At 40.7% G+C, this 23,492-nt stretch overlaps 3 protein-coding genes across 3 annotated transcripts; 2 read left to right on the top strand and 1 right to left on the bottom strand.

Annotated features, from left to right (window-relative positions):
• Positions 1-230: 230 nt before the first annotated feature.
• On the bottom strand, positions 231-4,318 carry mthfd2 (methylenetetrahydrofolate dehydrogenase (NADP+ dependent) 2, methenyltetrahydrofolate cyclohydrolase). Its single transcript, XM_061071477.1, has 8 exons — positions 4,132-4,318; positions 2,197-2,381; positions 1,954-2,076; positions 1,664-1,816; positions 1,447-1,554; positions 1,240-1,332; positions 1,019-1,144; positions 231-911 (listed from the first exon to the last, which is right to left on the bottom strand). The coding sequence occupies exons 1-8, from the start codon at positions 4,227-4,229 to the stop codon at positions 760-762; spliced, it is 1,038 nt and encodes a 345-aa protein (XP_060927460.1). The 5' UTR covers positions 4,230-4,318; the 3' UTR covers positions 231-759.
• Positions 4,319-6,492: 2,174 nt separating this feature from the next.
• mob1a (MOB kinase activator 1A) lies at positions 6,493-13,875 on the top strand. Its single transcript, XM_061071244.1, has 6 exons — positions 6,493-6,658; positions 7,378-7,544; positions 8,321-8,414; positions 9,643-9,776; positions 10,634-10,797; positions 11,766-13,875. Exons 1-6 carry the CDS (start codon positions 6,645-6,647, stop codon positions 11,841-11,843), a joined length of 651 nt encoding a protein of 216 aa, XP_060927227.1. The 5' UTR covers positions 6,493-6,644; the 3' UTR covers positions 11,844-13,875.
• Positions 13,876-15,442: 1,567 nt separating this feature from the next.
• trafd1 (TRAF-type zinc finger domain containing 1) lies at positions 15,443-23,033 on the top strand. The gene is made up of 12 exons (XM_061071543.1): positions 15,443-15,876; positions 16,157-16,205; positions 16,288-16,423; positions 16,855-16,908; positions 17,008-17,446; positions 17,854-18,135; positions 18,214-18,278; positions 19,791-20,051; positions 20,157-20,289; positions 20,849-21,065; positions 21,159-21,216; positions 21,983-23,033. Exons 2-12 carry the CDS (start codon positions 16,171-16,173, stop codon positions 22,019-22,021), a joined length of 1,719 nt encoding a protein of 572 aa, XP_060927526.1. The 5' UTR covers positions 15,443-15,876; positions 16,157-16,170; the 3' UTR covers positions 22,022-23,033.
• The last annotated feature ends 459 nt before the right edge of the window (positions 23,034-23,492 follow it).

Here is a 23,492-nt window from a genome sequence, read left to right as displayed (position 1 = left end):
CACAGCAGGTTCAGAGATTTGGATCTTAGGGGGGAGGGGGGCTGATACCATGTCAGTTACATAATGCTGGATCAGTGGATGAGGGCAGGAATAGATGGTTATTTGATACCAGTGCTATGACACAATGCAACACTGCCAGAGTAATGAGTTATATTTGGAGTAAGTCTATTAACATGACTGGGACACTATACCGTGGTCCCTTCATTTCAGAAGAAGACAAGGAGACACCATTAGTGTGCAGAGTAAACGTCACATGTGAGAACATATCCGTATTATTTATTTCAAAGTTTTTACAAAGGCATTTGTGAATCTTTAAAGCTTGTACAGACTTGTTCCTGATGATGTTAGCCCTTATTACTCTTGATGCACAAGGCGAAATTAACTGAAAAAGAAAAGAAAACAGCTTCGAGTGAAATACTGTAGTAACCTGTCTCCATTCATGCTTAAATATGATCCCACTGAAGCAATAAATAAAAGGGTCTCTCAATATTCCTTGAAATACATTGCACATTATAAATACTGAGAAACCGGTTAAACAAAACATTCAGCTGCATGAGTGAAGGTAACAGTCTAAACATGGACTTGAAGTTAGGAGAGTTTTAAGATGTCAGCAGGAACGGAGCCTTAAAGCTATCATCTTTCCAGTCCATGTGCAAGGGGAGCTGGTCGCGTTGCTTAAAAAAAACAAAAAAAAAACAGGGGGGGTCGGTGGTGTTGGAGTGGGTGGAATGTGTCACTGCTGCTGGGATTCGCTCCAGCTCAATAAGAAGAAGCCGCCATGCGGATCCTCTCTGGTGGATACAGCAAAACGTTCTTAGCGGCTTTGATAGTGTTTTTCATGAGCATCGCCACAGTCATAGGTCCCACACCTCCGGGTACTGGAGTGATGAAGCCCGCCTTCTGTCTCACGCCTGAATAGGGACGAAAAAGGGGTCAAAAAAAAAAATCAAGGTTAAAAACACCTGAGACACATTGTAGCAGCTTTTACAGACACCACTGGGTCACTGTGCTGCCTCACCTTCAAAATCCACGTCTCCGACTAATCTGTGCTTTCCAGTGACCGGGTCCTGCACTCTGTTTATTCCGACGTCAATCACTGCCGCGCCTTCTTTGATCATGTCTGCGGTAATGAGGTTCGGAATCCCTGATAAATTCAGCAACGCAGTACAGTTAGAAACCACAGGAACACTTTTATCTGTTTAGCAAACGGTCACAAATCGGACAAGTAGAGACACAAACCTGCAGCAGCCACAACAATATCAGCGATCCTAGTGTGTTGGCAAAGTTTATCCTTTGGAGTGTATCTGTGAGAAATGGTGACCGTTGCATCACCTGCAACAGAATTAAGGTTTAGTATGTAGACTGTAACTGTAACCTCTCACCAAATCACAAAAGCAAACACAGAAAAGCACAAACACACACACGCACACACACACCACAACCTACCTCCGGGTCTCTCGTGACGCCCGTCTGTGTGCAGTAACATGGCGATCGGCATTCCCACGTTCTTAGAGCGCCCTGCAACCACGATATTCTTTCCGAGAGTAGGAATACCTGAAAGACAACAATTTTGGTTGGTTTAGTCTTAAATGATACTTCAGTGAGTTCAGAGTTTGTTCAGCAGCATTTCAGCCCCGAGGAGGTAACAGTTCTCGCAAGTTACCTGTGCGTTTGATAATTTCCCAGACTCCCCAGGGAGTGGCGGGAAGCATGGTGGACTGATCCAGGCACAGGCGACCCACGTTGACTACATGGAAACCGTCCACATCCTTGGTGGGGGAAACTGCATTGCAGATTGCGCGCTCATCGATGTGTTCTGTCACAAACAAAAGGCAAGTTAGAGTCAGGACGACAAGTCACCACTTGCACACGGCTGTAACAGCAGCGATTTTTCTTCTGTAAAAAAAGGTCTTCCTATAGCTACTGTCAGTCTTTGTTCCAGTTCCTCTGTACCTGGCAGAGGCAGTTGGACCAGTAGGCCGTCCACACGGTGGTCTGTGTTGAGTTTGTAGATCAGGTCCAATAACTCCTCCTCACTGATGTTCGAATGCTTGAGAATCGTTTCACTAGAAATTCCTGTGGGAGGATGAAATTAGAAAAATTACTAAAAACACATAGTAGCAATAGCCCTGTGGTGATTTTCTTGCAGAAGCCTTGTGATTATGTGTATGAGGACAGTGGGTGTTTTTCACTGACCAACATCAGCTGCAGCACGCGTCTTGTTCAGGACGTAGGAGTGACTGGCTGGGTTGTCGCCGACGAGAATCACACTCAGATGGGGTCTCTTGTGTCCCGCTGAAACCCAGTTCTCCACATCCACCCGGGTCTCCTCCCGAATCTGCCGGGCCATTTTCCTCCCTGAGATGACCACTGCCTCCTGCCTGAGAGTCGGAAAAACCAAAACAGAAGGGTCAGAGGAAAATTCAATAACTTGCTTGGTCTTAATTTACGACTTCTACGTATCCAAACAAAAATGAAATATTTTTTTCTCTTTCCTCGTTGAATTTAGTATGCGAGGTAGCTCTCCACATTGGCTCTTGCAACGGGCCTCTTGGAGGTTTAAGGCGACATCTGTCTGCTGCACATGATCTGATTGAAAAGGGCTTTTGACACCAGAAACCTGTAATCTATCTCCACCATCCACCTTGGGAACGCACCAATTCTATCCTTAGAGCCTGCATTTCTCCACCTGACCGAGAGATATGTTTAATCAGCACTTGTGCTGAAATAGTACATGTTCCGTCCCTGGACTGGTGAAAAGCTTTTTAAAATGGGACTCTTTGGACGGAGTTCAGTAAGAGGTGGTTAAATGGTTAAAAGTGAAGTGCCGAGCTCTTCATTATGCGAGTCACACACAGGGTTAACACACCCTCCTGCCTTTTCCAAACAAAAAAGATTATGTAACAACAAACACAGAGAGCAGTGGTTAACAACTGAGGAGTAACGAGGCAACCACAGTGACGTAACACTCCTTTTCATTCTGTCCAAAGTGATTAAATATCGGGGGGAAAGTAGCACATCTTTGGGGCGAAGTGGGGTGAGGCCATGGGGCTGGTAGTGAACCAGGTCCCAGAGAAAGTGTGTGGGGATTACAGAGCAGCTGTTCTTTCACCTCATAAATGTAAATACAAAGCTGCTGTTGTGAGGAGAGAACTTCCCACTTCACATGTATGAGCACATATCCAAAGGAGACATACCTCGGAAATAAGTTGTCTGTTAGGAGGATTTTCTACAGGTTTTATCTTCTGTATGTTGACTTAATAGTTTTTTATATTTTCCTTTATGTTATTTTTGGTTTTTGTCTTGTTTGATTCACACGTATTTTGTAAAGCAATTTGTAGCCTGGTTTAGATAAAACTAAAGAAATAAAAGACAAATAAATAGTTTTATTATTATGATTATATTACTTGTTGTGTGCATTTTAAAGCAAAGCCTTGTATCAGCTGTAATTTAATAATGCTTTAATTTTGTGTCTATGTTTCTATAAGTGGTAATAACTCATGCATAACGTGACATTTGCTTTAGATAATCTATCTAATGGCTGTGGAGCTGCGGGTCATGTGCAGGGACCACACGAGGTTTGGGTTCCTGAGACATTAGCCCTATTACACGTCTCATGCTTCACTCAGCACGTCCCCAATAACTTCCTACACGGGATGCTGCAGAGAAACACCATCTTCCATTTTCAGAATTAGGATTATTTTACCTTCCAAATCATCTAACATCCTCTCCGGAACATTATGGCCACAATGCATTGGCCCGTCCCGCCCTTCTGTGTGCAGACCAGCACCTCGATCTCCAGCTGAAACCTGGATCCTCAAGCCACAGGGTGCAAGCACTCACAGCGATTTCATCAGCCACTCCGCTGCAGTGTTACCGGCTTACCGCTAGGGGCGCGCCTCTACAGCGGTCATTCAGTACAAGATGATCTAACAAATCCTCAATTCTGGCGCCCACGATGTTATCAATACAAATGAACACCGTGTGGCACAAGATGGACCAATGGACACATCGAGTCACTCAACACAGATCTGTGCTCGGACCGTGGAGGGAAACAGGCGCCCGAGCATGTGGCGTGGAGCGGATCGAGAGTAGAGACCAGAGACCAGGGACTGTAGGGTAGAGACTCACCTGGAAGCGGACTGGTGCAGCTTGCAGACGTGGTGCTGGGAGAGCTGGGAGAGCTGGGAGAGCTGGCACAGCTTCCTGAAGCTCCTGAGCGCTGCCATGTTCTGATCGTCTGTGAGGCGGAGGGAGAGGAGACAGGAGACACAGCGGAGGGTTAGGAGACGCGAGTGGAACAGCCCGGACTGACAGAGCGACGTCTGTGGGGCCGAGGGGGAGGAGAGCTGCGGCTTATAAAGGACAACCCCCCTCCCTCCTCCCCCTGCCTGCGTCACTGGTATCTGCCGCTCGTATATCACACACTGACGGAGCTTCCACTGAATTCCACTGCACCCTCCCACTTCACACACTAATAACAGGGTTAACACTTAACTATAACATCAGGTCACTTTGTAATGTTCAGAATTGTAAAGTATTGTGTAAAAGTAAATCATGGCTGTACAGATGCTTTACCAGGATCGATTAACTTTTACATCAGATGAAATGTTATTGGTAGATTAAGGAAAAATAGTGTTTTAAATGTCCAGCGTGTTGAATCTAGTGACATAAAAACTCAAAGGGTGTTTAGTTTGTCCAGTCTGGGCTACTGTAAACAACATGGCGGACTCTGAAGGGAGGACCCCGATGTAAATATGAATTATTTGAATATTAAGAGCTCATTCCACGATAAAGAAAACATCAATTCATCGAAATTTAGATAAAACACACTAGTGAAAACATCACTAGGATTATTTCATATGTCGGAGTTGTATTATTATAGATTATTATTACTGATACATGTAAAAACATATGCGTACCATATGCTTTTTAAAAATATGTAGCAAATAAATTAAAGTTAAAATATTTTTTTTCCCCTCTGAGCGGTACAGGAGGAAGTATTAGGTAAGAATTATAATATCCAGTCATTCTTAAACAGAGCACTTGGAAGAATATACTTAGTCATAAGGCCAGAAAAACCAGTTAGGACAAACAGGGCAACTTTTTTGTTGCTGTTGAGCCATTACTAATGCCTCACATGCAGCCACTGTACAATTTGTAATCTGAAATTTTCCATTTTGTACACCGCAGCTATCACATTACACCCAGCCCAAGTTGCAATATTTGTTAGGTTTTGGTAATTTCAATAAACATACAATACAAAATAAATAAGGTCTTAATAATTGAATACGGATAAAAGTACCTTTACACAACAGGGCAGCAACCTTAAAAAAAAGAAAAGAATGGCACGCAGTAGAGCCCATACCTCCGACATGGCCCAACAGTCTTCTTCTATCAATCAAGATGCTCTAGATTTCACGTACCTAAAGATATAATTTCTTCTTGGGTGGGTGGATCTTTGGGGAACCACCCACTTTGGCAGTCCAACAATCCACACCCTGCCGTCGATCAGAAGCTATATTTGTTTATCAAATGGTTCATAGTCCTTCTCTCATACATTAAGTGCAAAGTTTTGGCTTTGCTGTTTGGATTTTTACGCATTACACAATGTGAATATAAATAAAAACAATGCCCCTCCAAGTGTATAGTCAAAGTCTTAGAGAACAATCTACAGAGACAGATGGTTTGGCCCTCGCAGAGCCCGGATTATCTACATTGTGAAATCAGTCTGGGATTATGTCATGAGTCAGACGACGGACTAATTCCACAGAGGAAGTTCAGCCAGTTGAGATGAGTTGACGCTCAAACAAACCTCTTTGCCAAATACTGTATCTTGAAAATGCACGTAGAACTGTATGCTCGAAGATTAGCTGCAGCACTGCACAAATTTAGGCCCTAAAAAACATCTGAGTCCTTTATTCCTTATTCTTCACTCCTTTATTCCTTAGCCCTTATTCCTATATTCCCCTATTCCTTTACTGGTCCCAAACACATGCACACACATTTCAATGCATTCTGCTTTTAACCCATCTGAGTGAACACAGCACACAGCACACAGAACACAACACAAAACACACACAGTGAACACTCTGCCGACTATACCTTGAATAAAGGTTTAAACTAACAATTTAGATTCTTGTTGATCTGGGTTTGTAACCTCATGGTTGAATGCACTTATTGTAAAATGCTTTGGATAAAAGTGCCGCTAAATTAAATGTAATGTAACACACAAAGCACTGGGCAGTCTGGGGAGTAAGGTGCCTTGCTCAGGAGCACAATGATAAGTACTTCCGCCCAAAAAACAACAACCGAGGAATGATGTGAATACACCACACCAAGTTAAACACTAAAGTGTGTGTGAAGGGAAATGATGGACAGAAAGCTGAGTTTGCTGAGTGGACGTTTACTGTGGGGAGTGGTAGTACTGCGTGTGAGCAGCAGGGGGCGACAGTGTCCCCGAGGAGCTTCCACACTGAGCCGATAGAGGAAGAGCCGCTGTGGGTGCAGCTCGTTAGCATAAACGTCGCTGTTAGCAGAGGCAGCAAGGGACCCGCACCGTGTCACTATACAAACTAGTTTCCGTTAAATAAAACCCGGGACCGGAGCTGTGACCGGAACTCTCCAACGACCGCTTCGCCACGATGAGCTTCCTGTTGTAAGTAAAGTCAGCAGCTAAGTTAGCTCAGCTGCGGTTAACGTTAGCTTCGCTTCCACGAACTTCCACCAAGGCAAAAATAGCGTTTAAAGTTAGACACCGTCACAGAAACCAAACCGACGGACTCACAAGCTCGACTTGAACTCGAATCACATTTTCCCACGTTGGGTTTTTCATCCGTCGTTTCAATATTATATGTCTGACTGATAACCATGACAACTATAACTTTTTAAACTAGTCTAGTTACGTGCTAACCTAGCTAGCCTGGTAGTCAATGCAAGCTCACGGCAAAGCTGCCAACGTTGCTTATATCATCACTCAGTCTATGGTCAGATAAGACTAGACATGTTGATGTTAGTCATCATCTACTATCATCGAGTGGTGAAACCTCAGGTACTAATCGACAAGTGTTGTTATGAACTGTTGTTTACACTCTCACTGTTGTCTTGCTGTTCGTTGCGGGTATGTACGTGACACCAATCTGTCCCACTGAAAACAGGTCACAACAAGCATATAGGCTTGACATAAGCCTCATGTTGATAAATGGTCACCATGAATCCTTCCTGCTGCTGCCTATTGCACAAACCAGACAGGAAGGATCATCACATGTGGAGGCCCCAGTGCAGTATCTGCTTCCACACAAGCCTTTTCAAAAGTCTCCCTCGTCTTGGGTCATGTTCAGACAGCTGATAAGCTCCAGGGCGTTTATCTCTTTGCAGTGGCAGTCGCTCATCCAAGACCTTCAAGCCCAAGAAGAACATCCCGGAGGGCTCCCACCAGTATGAGCTTCTGAAACACGCTGAGGCCACACTGGGCAGTGGGAACCTGAGGCAGGCAGTCATGCTGCCAGAGGGAGAGGATCTCAATGAGTGGATTGCTGTCAACAGTGAGTGGATGTATAGAGAAAACAAAAAGATAGCTTAGTACACAGACAACTGTTTATTAAAGCCCAACAAGATAAAGATTAGCATTTGAATCATTTACGTCGTGGTCAGATATGAAATGTCTGGCAAATTGGGTCATGACATTTTCCAGAGTTTGCCTTTCACAATTGAAGAGTGCAGCAGGACCATGTGCAGGTCAGACGTGTTCAGAACCAAAGGAAACTATCTGAAACCTACAGGCGGGGGGTGGCACCTGTGTCAAATGAGCAGGAGGCAGGTCATGACGTATAAGTAACACCACTTTTAAAAAAATTGTTTACAGAACATTAATAAGGTCATTGGCCCTTGTAACCAAACTCATATTTCAAAGTTGCGACTTTGTTGCTGTCTTCTTTGGGTCTGTCACCTCTTTCTTCCTGAGATATTTGTATTCATCCAGTTTTATGTTTGTCGTTTTTAGAAATGTCCTTAACAACCACTTGTTCACAGTGAAGTATTTCCATTATATTCTCACATACTCTGGGGTGCTGGCAGGTAACATTTCAGAAACATTTCAAGAAAATGTTCAAAACCAAGATAATGTACTTCAGAATCTGAAAAAAGAGAGGACATAAGAGATATTCCAAAATTTGGTTGAACACATTTTCCGTTCTTCAGAGTGAAAAAGAAACTAGATGCCTGGTTAAGTAAAACCTTTTATGACTGTATAGTATTTGTGTCATTGGTGTTAAATTTCATGACTGGAGAACAAAAAAATAACAGTCTACAATTCTTTCAGCGGTGGACTTCTTTAACCAGATCAACATGCTCTACGGCACCATCACTGAGTTCTGCACTGAGACCAGCTGCTCTGTGATGTCTGCTGGACCAAGGTATTGGAGCTTCTCTTTGGCTAACGGGCTTTTAATACAGGGCCTTTTTTTTTTTTAACAGAATGTATTGTGACATTATGCCACAGCAGAAAGAGCTTTCAAATTGAATTGTGTTTTTAATGCTGCTTTGCATTCGCATGGTCATGGTTTACTGTGAAACTTAAGTAGAACAGCCCCACTGTTAATTTCATTAGTTACACTAGACTTACTATGACTAGTGTCTGCTGTCAATACACTGCCTGTATAAATATAAATTTACGTCACTGTGCAAATGTGGATTAACTCTGCATCATAAGCACGAGGAACAGCCCGAATCAATAATCAAAGAACAGCACAATTATACAGAGTTTAAAACAGATATAAATGCCTTGTATTATTAGAAGATTCCCCAACTTTTATACATGATGCAGTACCGTGTCTCTCTAACGGAACAAATTTAGGATTTAACAGTAATTAATGTTATGCATGTTAGTTTATTAATGAGTTATCAGAGCTTCACTTTTTACTTGTTATAGTGTTTGAAGCTGTGATGACTTCCTCTTGACCTCAGAAGCTTACTCTGACTGAAACTTAATTTCTGATTACGACCACTTAGTATTTAAAATCGAAGTAAATTCAGTAGACTATTTTGTTTACCTTATTTTAAAAATGATTTCTAACTGAGCAGCAGCCTTGCAACCTTAATGTCTATTTCTATTATTATACATTTCAGTTACATTGCATTTAGTGTAAAACCAACATTATAGAGTGTTGGTGATGGAAAAACCTACTTTTAACTTTAGGTCTGGATTTGGAAATAATGTACTTAAAAGAATCAAGTCGTGGACTCATTTACGGTCCTGGTTAGGGTAAATTTAAAGTTAGAATAGAGATGGTCAGAGTAAATGAATTTCAACTAAATCATCTGAACGTCACATGAGGAAAACAGGAATTACACTGAGCATGTGACAGCTGCAGAAGCTGTTTAGTTAGAATCTAGATTCGGCACTTCCTCTATCCCCTCTACAGCCAAGACTGTCTTCAGTCTCTAATCAGGCGGAAGAGACTGGGGTTCACTTCCTGTTGACATATTTGCCAGCAACAAGGCGACTGTAGACACTTTTGCATTTCCCCCTTCTGCTGTTTTTTAGCTTATCTGCTACCAAATGATGTTTTCTTAGTACATGTTATAAGTAGGGCTTTTTATATTTGTGTCAGAGTGTCAGTTAATTTTGCTCTCTTTCTGTAGATATGAGTATCACTGGGCTGATGGCACCAACATTAAGAAACCCATCAAATGCTCTGCACCCAAATACATCGACTACCTGATGACCTGGGTTCAGGATCAGCTGGATGATGAGACGCTGTTTCCCTCCAAGATCGGTGAGTTTTGATTCCGATTGAAGAAGTATTTTTATTTCCAGCAGTTTGGCAAACTGTTTCAGTTCAGGCTTTTTGTGGTGATGCACATTGCAGGGTTGAGCGTATGATCTCCACGAATCTCACAGCAGACGTTCTCTGTCTGTAAAGCGCAGGGAGAGAGAAACAAACGTGGTGTAGTTGCATTGTTGTGCAGAGGACTAAACCACTACATGCAGCCATTATATTTAATTTGGATATTGTCTTCCCACAGGCAAAGATAGAAAAACTTAAATGGGAATTTAAAGATTTAAATTTTCCATCTCTGCTTTTTTCCATACTATTTCTTTCTATTTATCTAAAAGTCTCTATTTCATTTGATAAACAGTGTACGTTTGTCTGTGGTGAGCAAAAATCAGAATGTTCTTTTCATCATTACTTATGCAACCAGACACCAAACATATCTGTACAGGCTTTAATGTTGTGCATTTAAAGTGCAGTGAGAAAGGATTTCTGTTTCGTTAAGAGGGATCTATTTTGGTTTATTGGATTTGAAAAAAAGCAATGATTGGGTTTTTAATTCGCTGACTTTCAGTTCTAATGGTGTTTGTCAGTTTTCACGCCTCAGACTGTGTAGGACTTACTAACCATTTCAAACATCACCCATTTTTAGAACAGTAAGGCAGGACAGTCTCCCTACACATACAGACAAAGCAAAGCAGTGTACTGTTATTTTCAGTCTCCTGATTTCAGTCCAGCTGATTATTTGTCTCACATGAAGACCCAATGGACTATAATTGTGCTCCAATGAAGGCTGAAAGCCTCAGTGGATATTGCTCTTCTCCTGACATCAGTATTTTCCATCTCCCTCTGACCCACAGGAGTTCCCTTCCCCAAGAACTTCATGTCTGTGGCCAAAACCATCCTGAAGCGTCTGTTCAGGGTTTACGCTCACATCTACCACCAGCATTTTGACTCTGTGATGCAGCTGCAGGAGGAAGCTCATCTCAACACCTCCTTCAAGCATTTCATTTTCTTTGTTCAGGTGATTATCCAACAACATGACCTCATCCAGACCTGGAATTAATATCCATCCTGAGTGATCCGACCACAAGTGGTTGGCTCAAAGTACAGTTCTGAATGTGTAATGAATGCGTCCTGAGATCAGATCACTCAGACCACATAAGGAGGTTTTCTGGCATGTAGCCACATTCTCTTCGATGTGTGAACACATATCTGTCCTGGGCCACACGTGAATTACCTCCTACTCAGCTGATCTCCTCTGACCTGCTCCAGTTTCACATTGAATGAAACGTATTTCTATGCTTCTCAGTGACCATACGTTGAGTTGTTTGTGGTCAGCACCACGATACTCACACCAAATAATGATTCATACTTTTCTTAATTTGGCAAAATAAATTTTCATACCTGCTGTGCATTCATACGTTATCTTTCTTTTGCTTGTTCCGACAAAGACACACTGACACACACACTGTCATCGGACTCATCTGTAAACTCAGACTGGGTAAAAATAAATCTGTTCTTTGCGAAATCAAATGATGGATGGGATGATTTGCATATAGATCAGGGAAGTGAGATCTGATCACAGGAGACACATTCATGATGTATTTTAATGCCAGGAGTGAACAGACCAAATTACCGCTGACCACTGGTGATCAAATCTCTCCAGACAGATGTTGGCCTAACACCCGTTCAGACCTGGGTTTAACAAGACTTTAATTTTAAACAGTTAAAAAAGAAAATCTATATTTTGTAGTAAATGTTGACATTACAGCGATGGCCACAAAAAGAATCAAGGCATGGTAAACACCAACTGAACACTCTGAATATTTTTAGTCACTGAGGTCACTTGTGGAGGCCAGCTGAGCCGGCTGTCCTTTGCCCCTTAACGTGACCCCGTCTGCTTTTGTGTGTTTTCGAAGGTGATCAGTATCTGAGAGTGATTGAGTGTGTTGACACTTGTATAAATAACTTTTGTTTTTCGACCTTCAGGAGTTCAACCTTATCGACAGGCGAGAGCTCGCCCCCCTGCAGGACTTGATTGAGAAGCTTGGATCCAAGGACAGATAGACATTTCATCACATACAGTATCTCCTTCTTTTTTTTTTCAAGTGTTTCCCTTTTTCCTTTGTTCGTCTTTGTCACCTCTGCTACCTCTACAACTTCTTGTCTCAGTTCTAACAATCTGTGCCTTCTTTTCATCTCCTCATTGTTAGAAATGTATTTTCTCCTTTTATTCCCTCAGTTGTCTTTCATGGTCTTTGAGCCTTTTTTCAATTTTCGCCACTCTAGATCATGAATAGTGCAGTGTAGAAATGAATTTTTCACAGGACTGTGTGGTAAGCGACTCACTAAGGGAAACTTACAGAATTTTACATTGGACCAAGGACATTTTGGAAGTTAAAGTGAAAACGAGCTCCGTCAGAGGTGTTTTGATTGTCTAGTTATTTAGGTAATTTTCTTTTTTTTATTGACTTTTAGCTATTGTAATTACCTTGACTGACCAAATATCACAATATTTTGATTTTTTTGAATGTCTGTCATAAAAGTTAGCGAGAGAAGTAGTGACATGAACAAGTCTTGAGGATTTTTAATCTGTCAATAAACGTGTGTAGAAGGTATTTTCAGTCCAACTTGAAGGCAGACAAAAAAACAAGTGATAAATATTGTATAGCTCTGTCACCAGCTGGTTGACATCTGATATCCCTCGTACAGTGGATTCCAAAAGTCTGCGACCACTTGAATGGGAAGGTTTTCTTAGACTTTCAGACCCTACTGTGTGTTTACATGCTTCCGATTTAGATGCTTAGTGATGACACAGTAATGTGTTAAAGATTGTGCATTTAATCTTGCCCCACAAAAAACTCCATTATCGATTGCATAATACTGCATTATTTCAATTTGTTCATGCAATATTGTGTTTTGCACATTTCTTCAGCTATTTTCTTAATTAAAATAGTTAAATGCGAGATATAGTGCTTATAGTAATATTTTTTATCTGCTACTTATAATTATTAGCCGCTTAAAACTTATACAAGGACTCTATAAAGGAGCTCTATGGTAGAAATCATCAACAGCAAAAATAGTCTAATGTGAATTTTTAGTTTTACATTCATTTTAGTTCATTTCTGTAGTGCCGATTAATTGTGGAACTCGTAATGTTTGTTCTTTCAATGCTGGTACTAATATATATATTTTCTCCTGGATTGGAAAATGGAGCAATATCTATTGCACCTGTGAACGGTAAGGATGAGTAACCTGAGATCTGTGTAGTTTTTTGACATATGCCTTATTAGTCTTGGTGCATGTATCGTGGTCATTTCCTCTGCTTCTCTTTAGCAGCTGATGCAGCTAATATTTCTGAATGAATGTTCTGTTTTTTGCATAGTTTGAGCAAGGAAATCAGTCCATAATCTTCCTCATGTTGGACCGAAATTCTTATGAGACAATCATTTAACCAATTAAGAGTTGTTAGATAACTGAAATGCATCACCAGGAACCAACAAATGTGATGAGGTAGTAGAGTGTTGATTTAATTGGAAAACAATTTTTTAATTCTCGTCTAATTGTGATCTATCCACTCTTTGCCCCCCCCAAGTTCCTTAATTTTGATATTTAAAACATCAAGCCAGCATCCATTAGGTTACTCATCCACGGGCATATTATTTTATTTGCAGACCGATTTACTTGACAGATTCAATATTAATATACAATTCGTCCTTTCTTTCAATCAAATCACATGTTTTTGAAATGTATTGTTTTTTTCCCTCACACTTTGTTTTTTAAACGTTTGGCACAGAGTTACATTTCATATAATGTTGTAATACAAATTGTTTTTCAAATGAGGAACAAGGGCTTTGAAATGAATTAAAAAGTTTTATATATATTTTCAATAATGGTCCAATCATTGGCTGGTCAATTTGACTGGAAGGACGTGTGAGGATTTTTGCATTGCGTCCACCCCTCCCCCCCCCCCTCCAAAAAACATTTCTGTAAATAGTATCAGTGTTTTATCTGAACAAAACTGTGCCTTACAAAAATGAAAATGTCTTACATTGACAGTATTGGTGGAACAAAAACTCAATAAACGCTGAAAGGACAATGTTGTGTTGATTTTTCATTTTGTGTACATTGAATGTCTGGAAGATTGTGCAGACTTACATTTATGCATTGGATCTACAGGGAAGTACTGATTCATACTAGTTTTTGTTTGTAAAGTGGCCTTAGGTTAATTTTATTTTTAAGTTTATTTTTGTTTTTAATTTTCTAGTGTTTTCTCAGTTTTTCAGTTTAGCTTTTTTGCAATATTTTCTAGTTTCCTGTATTTTGCACGTTTGTTTTGTTTTGTAGGAACCTTAGCCTTAATTTAAGGACTCTTTTGTTTTGCTGCTGAACTTTGTTTTGCTTCTGTAACTTGTATTATCAATTGAATAACATATACTTTTACTAAATTAAGTTGTGGTGATGTTCTGTGCTCATGTCCTGTTACTTTGAAGCTTTATATGATCTTAAATGAATTTGGTTAGGTTGTGACCTGATAGCTGAATGGTTAGGATGCACATACTATGGTCATACATGAGCTCTGGTTTCTATTATTGTTATGTTGATTGTTTTTTAACATGATCCTGAACCATCCCCCACATCAGCTTGATTAAAAGATCAATATAATTATAAGTATTAGATGGTTGTTTTTACATGACCCTGAATCATCCACATTAGCTAAGCATTGATTTTACTCCCAAAAATCCGAGCAATTTAAATAAGTGTATCTGGTTAATTTGAAATCACTGAAAAGCTTTTATACACAATCAGATACATATGCAGATTCACCGATATGTGACTATTTAAGTGGCTGTACTTTTTCTTTATCCCTCTGGAGACACTCGGAGCTGTTTGACCCAGGGCGATGCCCGATGGGTCAAACTCCCAACCCTGAAATTGTAGAACAAGTAGGACATTTTACAGTCCACTGTTCTATTCATAATAAAGAAATATCTAATAACTTGAACAGCAGCTTTGGGGGCAATTAAGTAAAGCACAATTAATATAGTCAGCTATATTTAGCTGTGCGCAACAGAATTAGAGTCTTTAACAGGTGCCTCACAATAATATAAAGCCGCATTTTGCACACATGCACACTACACTATATATTTACACACTGAATTTCAGATGTATGTGTATTACATAATGAGTCAACAAATGTGAAATAAGCTTTGAACTGCATTTTCAGGTCATACCAGTAACAATAGAAAATGTATATTGATAGTTTCTGTAGGGCTCAAATTTATTTATATCTAATATGTATATCTTTATACATTTATCACAATAATAAAGGACTTTTAAATATCACATATCGGGTCCAAGTTTAAGCGGTGGTATCACCCGGAGCCTTTTTACGAGCACACACCGAGTATTCAACCAATACAATTCCAGCCTGGCGATGTATGGAAAATTAGTGCCCCGAGTTTTGACTTGCAGTGACTTTTAACCCTTAACCTCTTTATTGTGTCCTCCCCGCAGCGACCCCCGCCATCACCCCGGGATTTAGCGCGTTCAGCTCAGATGCAGGATAATAAACTGTTGTAGGTTTCGACTCGATTGTTCCAATGTTGAAGGACTCGTAGTGGGATCTACGTAGACTGCCTGCGAGACGTCGCCCGGGTAACACTTCTAGGTCCGTGTGCACAGGGCAAGGAGGAAATACCGAAGTATTTTTTTTTTCAGTGCTAGCGTCAAATTGTTAGTTGTCCGCTGCGAGTTTCACTTTAGTGTCATATACCGAGTGGAATCCCCTGATACACGGTGAGCTGTCTTCACCCTGCCTGCACCGGGCGGCAGGAGACCAGAACCCCGGCGCAACGTTAGCTTCCCGGCGCTGTAGCCACTTAATAACACAAAGTTAAAGTTAGCTAGCATCAAGTTAGCGGCGCTACGTGGTGGTTGCTGTGCCGCGGATCTGATGCTAAGCTACACGGCTAGCTGAGGCCAACACGTCGGACATCGTCCAGCTTCGAGATGCTCGCCGATTAAATTCAAACGGGGATTTCCTTGCTAGTCTGAGCTAGCACTGTCAGCTAACGCTAGCTACCTGCCTGGATACACGGTAAGAGAACCGGAAAAGCTGTCAGTTTCATTTGCCTACGACAGTGATAGCTACCTGTACTCTTTACACCAACACTGGTGTTCACCGTGATTTATGATGATTATGTATAGATTAGCTCGGTTAGCATGAGTTCAATTGGCTTTACGCATCGCAACTAACCTCTTATGAATCAATCGGTCTTGAATTCCTTTAATGTTGCTATGAAACAAAGCATGTTTACCTTTTGGGAGCAGTAAACATAACAATAACAGATCGATCTACCGCGACTCTTTGTCTTCAGGCTTCGGTCCAGCCATGGCAGATGAAAATACACAGTTCTGCGGCAATTGGTAAGTAGCAATAAGTGGCATGAAGGGATCGACGTGTTTGTTATTGTGGTGAAAACGGGTTTATCGTCTTTTTTGTATATAGCAAACACGACATTCCAGAGGGTAATTTCACCACCCATGAGATCCACTGTCAGAGGAACATCGCCCTGTGTGGGTTGTGTCAGGAGCCAGTGCCCCGGGCCGATCTGCAGGATCACATGCAGCAGGAACACACACAGGTAACATCTGAACACAAACACTGCACACTTCAACATGATGTCTGAAATAGGAGACACTTAAAAGGGTTTGCTGAATGCGATAAAATGTGATAATCCAATGAGTGTGTCGCCAAACCATGACATCATTAAACCTTTGGCTTTTGTGAGTTTTATGTCTCACAAATTAACTTTCCGGATTTGATCACCAAAGTTATTTGTGTCAAGGTTTCAACAGGGTTAATATCTTTTAAAGATGATCTGTTTCAGGACACCTCATTGTGCCCCATTGCAGATTGAACAAACCATGTATTTTGCACAGACACATGTATTTTCAGGAATTTACCAATGCTTTAAGCAGTCTTCTCTTACATAAAGTGCCTGTATGCTCCCTCATGTAGCCGGAGTAAAACTGAAGAATCTCTCACTAAGCTCATTTTCTCTTTCATTTTTAGATTACATGCAAGTGCGGTTTGAAGATTGAGAAGAATCGTTTTGACGTTCACCAGGTATTGAAGAAATGTTGCCTTCCCCGTGTAGTATATGTTAGTAAATAATCCTGGCTAAATCATTTAAATGTGCTTCTCCCTGTTTCGTGTCTCCCTCAGAGCTCTGAGTGTTCTCAGCGTCTTGTCCCGTGCCAATTCTGTGAACTGGAGCTCGTTTTCAGTCAGTCCAAAGAGCACGAAGATTATTGCGGAACCCGCACTGAGCCCTGCCCAAACTGCAAGTGCAATGTGATGTTGAGGGAGCAAGCTGTGCATCCAGTCTTATGTGGAAGCCTCACACCGCCCCAAGAGAGGAACAACAGCAGCAGGATGAGTCGCAGTCCACTTGAGCCGCCGTCCCAAGGGACATGGTTTGAAGCCCACTCCATCCGAAACATCATAAAAGCCCAAGAAAAAGGCTCCAAGAATAACAACGTCAGTGCGGCAGAACAACCCGCCTTCCCCCGTATGTTTGATCCCAGTGCGCACAACCTTACGAGGGGACCTCAAAGCACAGACGACTGGGAGAATGCTTCACAGAGAAACACATTTAGTCACAGTGAGTGTCACTAACCCAACCATTATTCCATTTTCTGTTTACATCCAGTAACCTCCCCCATAAAATATTTGTGAAGCTGGTTAAAATGAATATTTAAAGCTTGCTTTGTTTACATTCATCTGCTGTTGCTGGCTGTAATCTATCCTGCCATTGAGGGTGCAGTGTTACACTTTGCATGTTATTTTTACCCACGAGTGGAATAGCACAATCCAGCAGCATGAATGGTATTGTGTCACCTGCAGCCTTGTGTGTGTTTGTGTTTCGATATCAATAGTGTCGTAAAAATTAAAACTGTCCTTGATTTTAGAGAGTTTGCTCAGTAGAGGGTCATCCTAACCTTTGAAATGTTTTGCCTTACCAGCAATGCCGACCTTTTTCAAACACAATGTGCTTTAAATTTGTCTTAGTGCTGGGGCAGAGAGCTTTTCAGAACAGCAGCTCCACGTGGCACCATGTTGATCAGACACGTGACGTGGACTCATCAGGCCTGGACTACATGTTGGCTCTCAGCCTGCAGAGTGATGGAGAGTCAGTGGCCGGAGGTATAGACAGCAACCTGTGGAGTGATATCTGGGATCACAAGACATCTAACACCTCAGTGAACTCTGCACTCTCTCTGCCCAACAACAACTACCCGCACTTCACTACAGGGACGAGCACAAGTACAGTACAGGACCACGATCAAACAGGTAAATTAGCGTTGGTTAAAACATTTTAAAGTTGTTCTTTTGTCACGTTATTAATGGTTTTATATATTTGTTTTATAGATGCCTTGCTGCCTTGTGAGTTTTGTGAGGAGCTGTTTCGAGAGGAGGACCTCATTTTGCATCAGGTGTGAGATGGAACTTTAATCTTTCAGTTGCTCCATTGACAAACAGAATCTCTAAATTTAATGCACACTAATTTAGTTTGTTTTTTTACTTCCATATTCACCTGTACTTGTTTTAATTACTGCAAAAAGACACATTTTAATCTTCTATTGTAATGGGGAAAGCTCAGAAAATATTTTGAGTAAAGTGAAGTGGAAAATTTGCTGCTGATCGTCTTCTATAGGAGTTGAATTAAGGAAAAAGTAATACAATGGCCACAATAATTAGTTTGTTGGATGTTTAAATTTGTTTTTTTGTGGTTCCCATTGACATTTGCATGTCTGTAGAAAGCCAATAACTAAAAGGGAGTGAAGATTGATTCATCTGCTCCAGGACAACTGTGGAAATGTTAAACAAACAATGACCTCATTGTGCCTTCCTGTCCATATTCCAGTAAATAATGTTTAAAGAACACTTGCCCAGCTGACTCACTCCACGTTACATAACTGTAGATAAGGAGGGCGAACAGTTTGTAATGGTAGGTCAGTGCATCCGATCTGCATGTGAGACACTACAACAAAAACGTCTTACAAGGGCGGTGTATACACCCTTATCAGGCAATAAACATTTATTATATATTAAATGCCCTTTCATTATGACGTCAGTTATACCATATGATGACAAATGATGATATATATGTGCTGTAGATTGTTTCTCTAATGTAATAAGTAGCAAAAAACAGTGTCATCATGTTTTCAGGCTTTCCGTCCATCCGTTCCATTCTTTTCTGAAAAAGATGCTTTGAGAGAATCTCTTCAAATTTGGTACAAAAGTCCAGATGGACTCAAGGATGAACTGACAAGAGTTTGGTGCTAAATGGTCGAAGGTCTAGGTCACAGTTGTCTCTTGACCATGATATCTCAAGTTTACATTGAGGAAATTTCCTCATATTTTGGCCCATTGTTATTTGGACTCAAACATGAATTGATTTCGGTGGTCAAAGGTCACAGTGAACTCATGAGTCTGGAAAGAGAACTATTGTAGACTAAATCTACACTGAATGAAAGAGGCATACAACGGCAGTCGAGTCTGACTTCATATTAACATCTCCATGACATCATTCCTACCATATGATCATTCATTATTTCTTGACCCATATAAGCTTTAGGCCATTAGTCCATCTGGATGCAGAGATACCTCAAAAACTTGCTTTGACCCACATTTTTCTATGTTGCTTTATTTCCTGCAAAACGTGTTCCTGGGCTGCTTACCTCCCCATTATGTTTCTACGAAGTCAAATGGTGAAGAAATATATCTGGGTGTGAACAAATCTAGTCTGTGCTCAGATCCGGTCCGATGTCACCGGCGAGCAAACATTGAAATACCTTTTTTATTTGTGCTTCACTGAGTTTTGCAGCCTTTTCCTGTCTGAACATGTGTCTCTCTTCTTCATTTCAGAGGAACACAATCACTCGATCTAAAGCAGAGTTAACCTAACACACAACTTTTTGTGCTCTCCCTCTTCTTTGTTTCAGACTGGCTGCAGCCCCGCCTCCGCTTTTGCGTCTTTCAGCAAGCATCCCACCTCTCCGCCCAAAGAGGACAGGATGAGCAGGAATGCCTCGGGACTGATTCACAGCCACCCGAACTCCCTCGCTTCAAACATCCCCACTTTCGCCCGGTCCATCTCCCCTGCCTCTTACAGCCCTCCAGCCAGTCCACTAGAGGGCGATGTGGTCATTCCATGTGAATTCTGTGGCGTTGTTCTAGAGGAGGCTATCGTTTTTCACCATCAGGTACGTTGCTGGTGGCACATCAAACATTCAAGAGCAGGACAAAAATACACGGTTATCATCTAAAATTCTCATGTTTTGTGATATTCGTGTGTGTTTTGCCTCCAGGACAAATGTGACATGCGCCCTCAAACTTCTCATCCACTGAATAACATAACAAAAGCCTCCATCAGAAAACCACTGAGCCCTGATAAATACGCCTTTGGGCAGACGTCTCCAGATCAGAGAGAAAAGCACCAAGGTAATTTATAAAATGTATCCAGTATTACAGAACCATAGATGTGTTGACTGTTTTTGACTTATTTATCTTATGTAAACACCGTGTGTACTTTAAACTGTGGTGATGAGTCTCCTGTTGCAGCAGGAAATAACTTTTCAATGTGTAGGAACCAAAAAAAGGAGTTAAGGTTTCCAACCATGATCTTTGTTCCAGAGCACCCTATTGCAGTCGGCTTTTCAAACGGTTTAAAGTGATGAACAGTCTATTGTAATCAGTGCATCAATTGCTTAATGAATCCTACCATTGGAAATCTAAAGCTTATATTAGACTTTGATATGGCAGGTTTTTTTTGCTTGTATTGTAAATTTATAATAAAGTGTGTGTGTGTAACAAATTAGCATCCAGTTTAAAACATTGATCTGTGAAGACAACACATGTTTGCAAAGGGATTTCTGTGAATTTGATTACATTAACTTCTAGAGGGTCTGTAGATGCGTATGCAGGGTTTTTTATGGTCCTCTATGGTCTGTCTGTATGTGTTTTGTTTTATGTACTTACTTTATATACTGTCAACATACAGCTGACTTCTTGGCTGAGGACTTTGGATTCAACCGAGATGCCGCACCGGGAAACACACCAAGGGATTGGCAGAGAGGCTTCATCGGACTGCCGAGTCAAAGCAAAGCGTCCAACAGTGAAGCTTTAGTGAAGAACAGACCTTGGCAGAGCAGGGAAGCAGAAGGGGCTCAATCATCTTTCTGTGACTTTGACCCCTCAGCCTCGACATCTTTTAAGGGGTAAAAACCTTATCATGTCCTTGTAGAGACTTACTTATATACTTACATAGTTTAACTTGTTGCTAATAATATAATTTGATTTTGTCCACCCAGACCTCATCCTCCAGAAAATAACGAAGGGAGAGGCAACAGAAGTAATCCAGTGACAAAGGTAATGAATGCAACACATAAGTTAATAGCTAGACAAACCAAAGCAAGACGCCTCTGCTTCTACTTGAACTTCAACATAAAAACAAAAAAATAGAGCCTGATTTTGCATCATGAAGGTGGTGACAATGACAGCACTTTAACTTCTGAAAAGGTAATGTCAGAGTTTCCACAGGGTTCAAAGTCTAAAAGTCAATAATCTGAATAGCTACTGTCGCTGCCTGTAGTTTGAGAGATAGTGTCACATTTTGAGGGTTATTCTCCACCACGTTACTTCATCTTATCTTCAACTAAAGGGAAGTGTTGGTAAATGTGGGACTCAGATATTTCTTCATATATCCTGTTTGTGACTTAAGTATTAGATTTCATTCATTATGGTCTCAAAATGCCTTTAATTCAACTGGTTACAACCTTCTGAAACCCTGAATGTGCAACCATGAGGGTTGACTGTATGGGACAGAAAGTTTATTTTTCAGGAGAAATACACGCACACAAGTTTATAAAGTATATTCATCTATTTCCATGAGAAATATAAGGTTGTTGAAGATAGCTGGAGAGAAACTGCAGTGCAGACATTTAAATAAACAGCTATTGCCTGGTCATTTAAGGAAAACTCTCCTGGGACACAGAGCTGAAGTTTATATTTCTGTACCACTGTATGTACTTTCTTCACAGAATGATTTAATTACCACAGTGTCAATTCTGTTTAGGGCAGATTTTCCCAACATATATTTTTTCCATCTGTTAAATGATTTATTTTCCATCTGCAGTTGCCCAAGAAGCAGAATGAAGAGCAGCAGGACGAGTGAGAGCAGGAACATGTGGAGAAAGAGTAAAACCAAATCTCCTACTCTGTTTTCCGTGAATCTCTTTGCACACTTGTGAAAATCAAACATATGTATCTGATAAGTGCCTGTGTGAGTATTGGTATCATGTAGTTTTATTAAAGTCGGAGAAGGCAATTTGGGTTTTATTCACGCATATTCTGCTTTATTTCCAAATTTCTTTCAAATGTTTGTATGTCTAACAATAAGCTAAACTGAATTTTACCCACAGTAAACTTTGATTTGATTTTAACTGTACACAGCATGGCTCTACGAACACAGAGGACATCCAACACGGTCACATGACTTTGTGGGATTGCGTTTGACTTAATCTTTACTTTGTTACTTCAGCCAAGGACATGTTGTTTCCACCCGTGTTGGCCTGTTCTCTGGGCATCTCTCTGTGTTCCTGTTGGCGTCTGCATCTCTTTGTAACCTGAAGCACTTTGATAGATTATTTTGTTAAAAAGGGCTTACGGAACAGATTTGATAATATTATGCATCTTTGACCAAGAAAAAAACGTTAACTGTATTATTTAACAATTTTTTTTTTATATTGAGAAAGATTTGTCTTTAATACTCTTCAGTCATATTTTAAATCATATCTATAGAACTGTAGGCGTTGTGTTATGATGATTGGCTTATGAAGCAATGTATCCTGTCCCACCTTCTTTTAAGTAGCTTGTATAAATGTTGTGTGTTGTTCCTTTAATTATGATTTAAGATTAATAATATGTGTTTTATTCGTCCTCTTTAGAAAGACGTATCAAATAGACAGCATTGTGCCATTGACAGTTGAGTCTGCAAGCTTCCCCTCTAATGAAAGACAGCATCAGAGTTAAATGGCATCTGATCGAGTAGACCGAGTAGAGAGCAGCAACTAATCAGTGAACTCATCTGGTGGGGGTCGGCTATTAAATGAAATGACGAGCTGACCTGTTAAAGAACAACTGTCTTCTCTTTGTCTTGTACGGATATTAAATGTTTTAATAATGTCGTTCATGGCTCCAGTTTTTTATTCTGTTGTGTCTCCTTCATACCTCTTCAGTTTTTGTGTTATTTGTTTTTAAATTTACATATTTAAAGTCACATCACCACTCGATTAGCTGCTAACTTTCATATGCAGTGATGAATGCCGCAGGAAATTCGTTTTTACAACAGAGCAGTATTTTGATGTATTTGTTGTGGCAACATAAAAGCAAAGACAAGATTCCTGTCACACCAGGATCCAGCATAGGTTTTGTTGTGACAATGGAAAAAGGAATTTTTTTCCTCTATCAACATGTACTTACTGATTGTGGGAACTGTTGGGCTTTTCTCTCTCATATTGTAAGGTCTCGACTTTATTCTGTGAAGTTCCTAAAGATAATGGATGGTGTGATAGGTACCAAAATATAATTGATTCCACCAGGTCCAGTACGAAGACATATTTAAATTCACTAGACCCAGCTTTAGA

Source organism: Limanda limanda, chromosome 5, assembly GCF_963576545.1.
Source record: "Limanda limanda chromosome 5, fLimLim1.1, whole genome shotgun sequence".
Classification (NCBI taxonomy): domain Eukaryota; kingdom Metazoa; phylum Chordata; class Actinopteri; order Pleuronectiformes; family Pleuronectidae; genus Limanda; species Limanda limanda.
The sequence above is the reverse complement of the archived record's forward strand: the minus strand, read 5'-3'. Positions and strand labels throughout refer to the sequence as shown.

What these genes read in the sequence shown, in the direction of transcription:
- mthfd2 (XM_061071477.1), bottom strand. Translation starts at nt 4,229, where the DNA reads ATGGCAGCGCTCAGGAGCTTCAGGAAGCTGTGCCAGCTCTCCCAGCTC. An exon ending in CTGCACCAGTCCGCTTCCAG is followed by an intron (nt 2,382 to 4,131) that starts GTGAGTCTCTAC and finishes TCCGACTCTCAG; the next exon opens with GCAGGAGGCAGTGGTCATCT. An exon ending in GGTCCAACTGCCTCTGCCAG is followed by an intron (nt 1,817 to 1,953) that starts GTACAGAGGAAC and finishes TGTTTGTGACAG; the next exon opens with AACACATCGATGAGCGCGCA.
- trafd1 (XM_061071543.1), top strand. Translation starts at nt 16,171, where the DNA reads ATGGCAGATGAAAATACACAGTTCTGCGGCAATTG. An exon ending in CTATCGTTTTTCACCATCAG is followed by an intron (nt 20,052 to 20,156) that starts GTACGTTGCTGG and finishes TTTTGCCTCCAG; the next exon opens with GACAAATGTGACATGCGCCC. An exon ending in GAAGTAATCCAGTGACAAAG is followed by an intron (nt 21,217 to 21,982) that starts GTAATGAATGCA and finishes TTCCATCTGCAG; the next exon opens with TTGCCCAAGAAGCAGAATGA.
- mob1a (XM_061071244.1), top strand. An exon ending in TGAGTGGATTGCTGTCAACA is followed by an intron (nt 7,545 to 8,320) that starts GTGAGTGGATGT and finishes CAATTCTTTCAG; the next exon opens with CGGTGGACTTCTTTAACCAG. An exon ending in GTGATGTCTGCTGGACCAAG is followed by an intron (nt 8,415 to 9,642) that starts GTATTGGAGCTT and finishes CTCTTTCTGTAG; the next exon opens with ATATGAGTATCACTGGGCTG.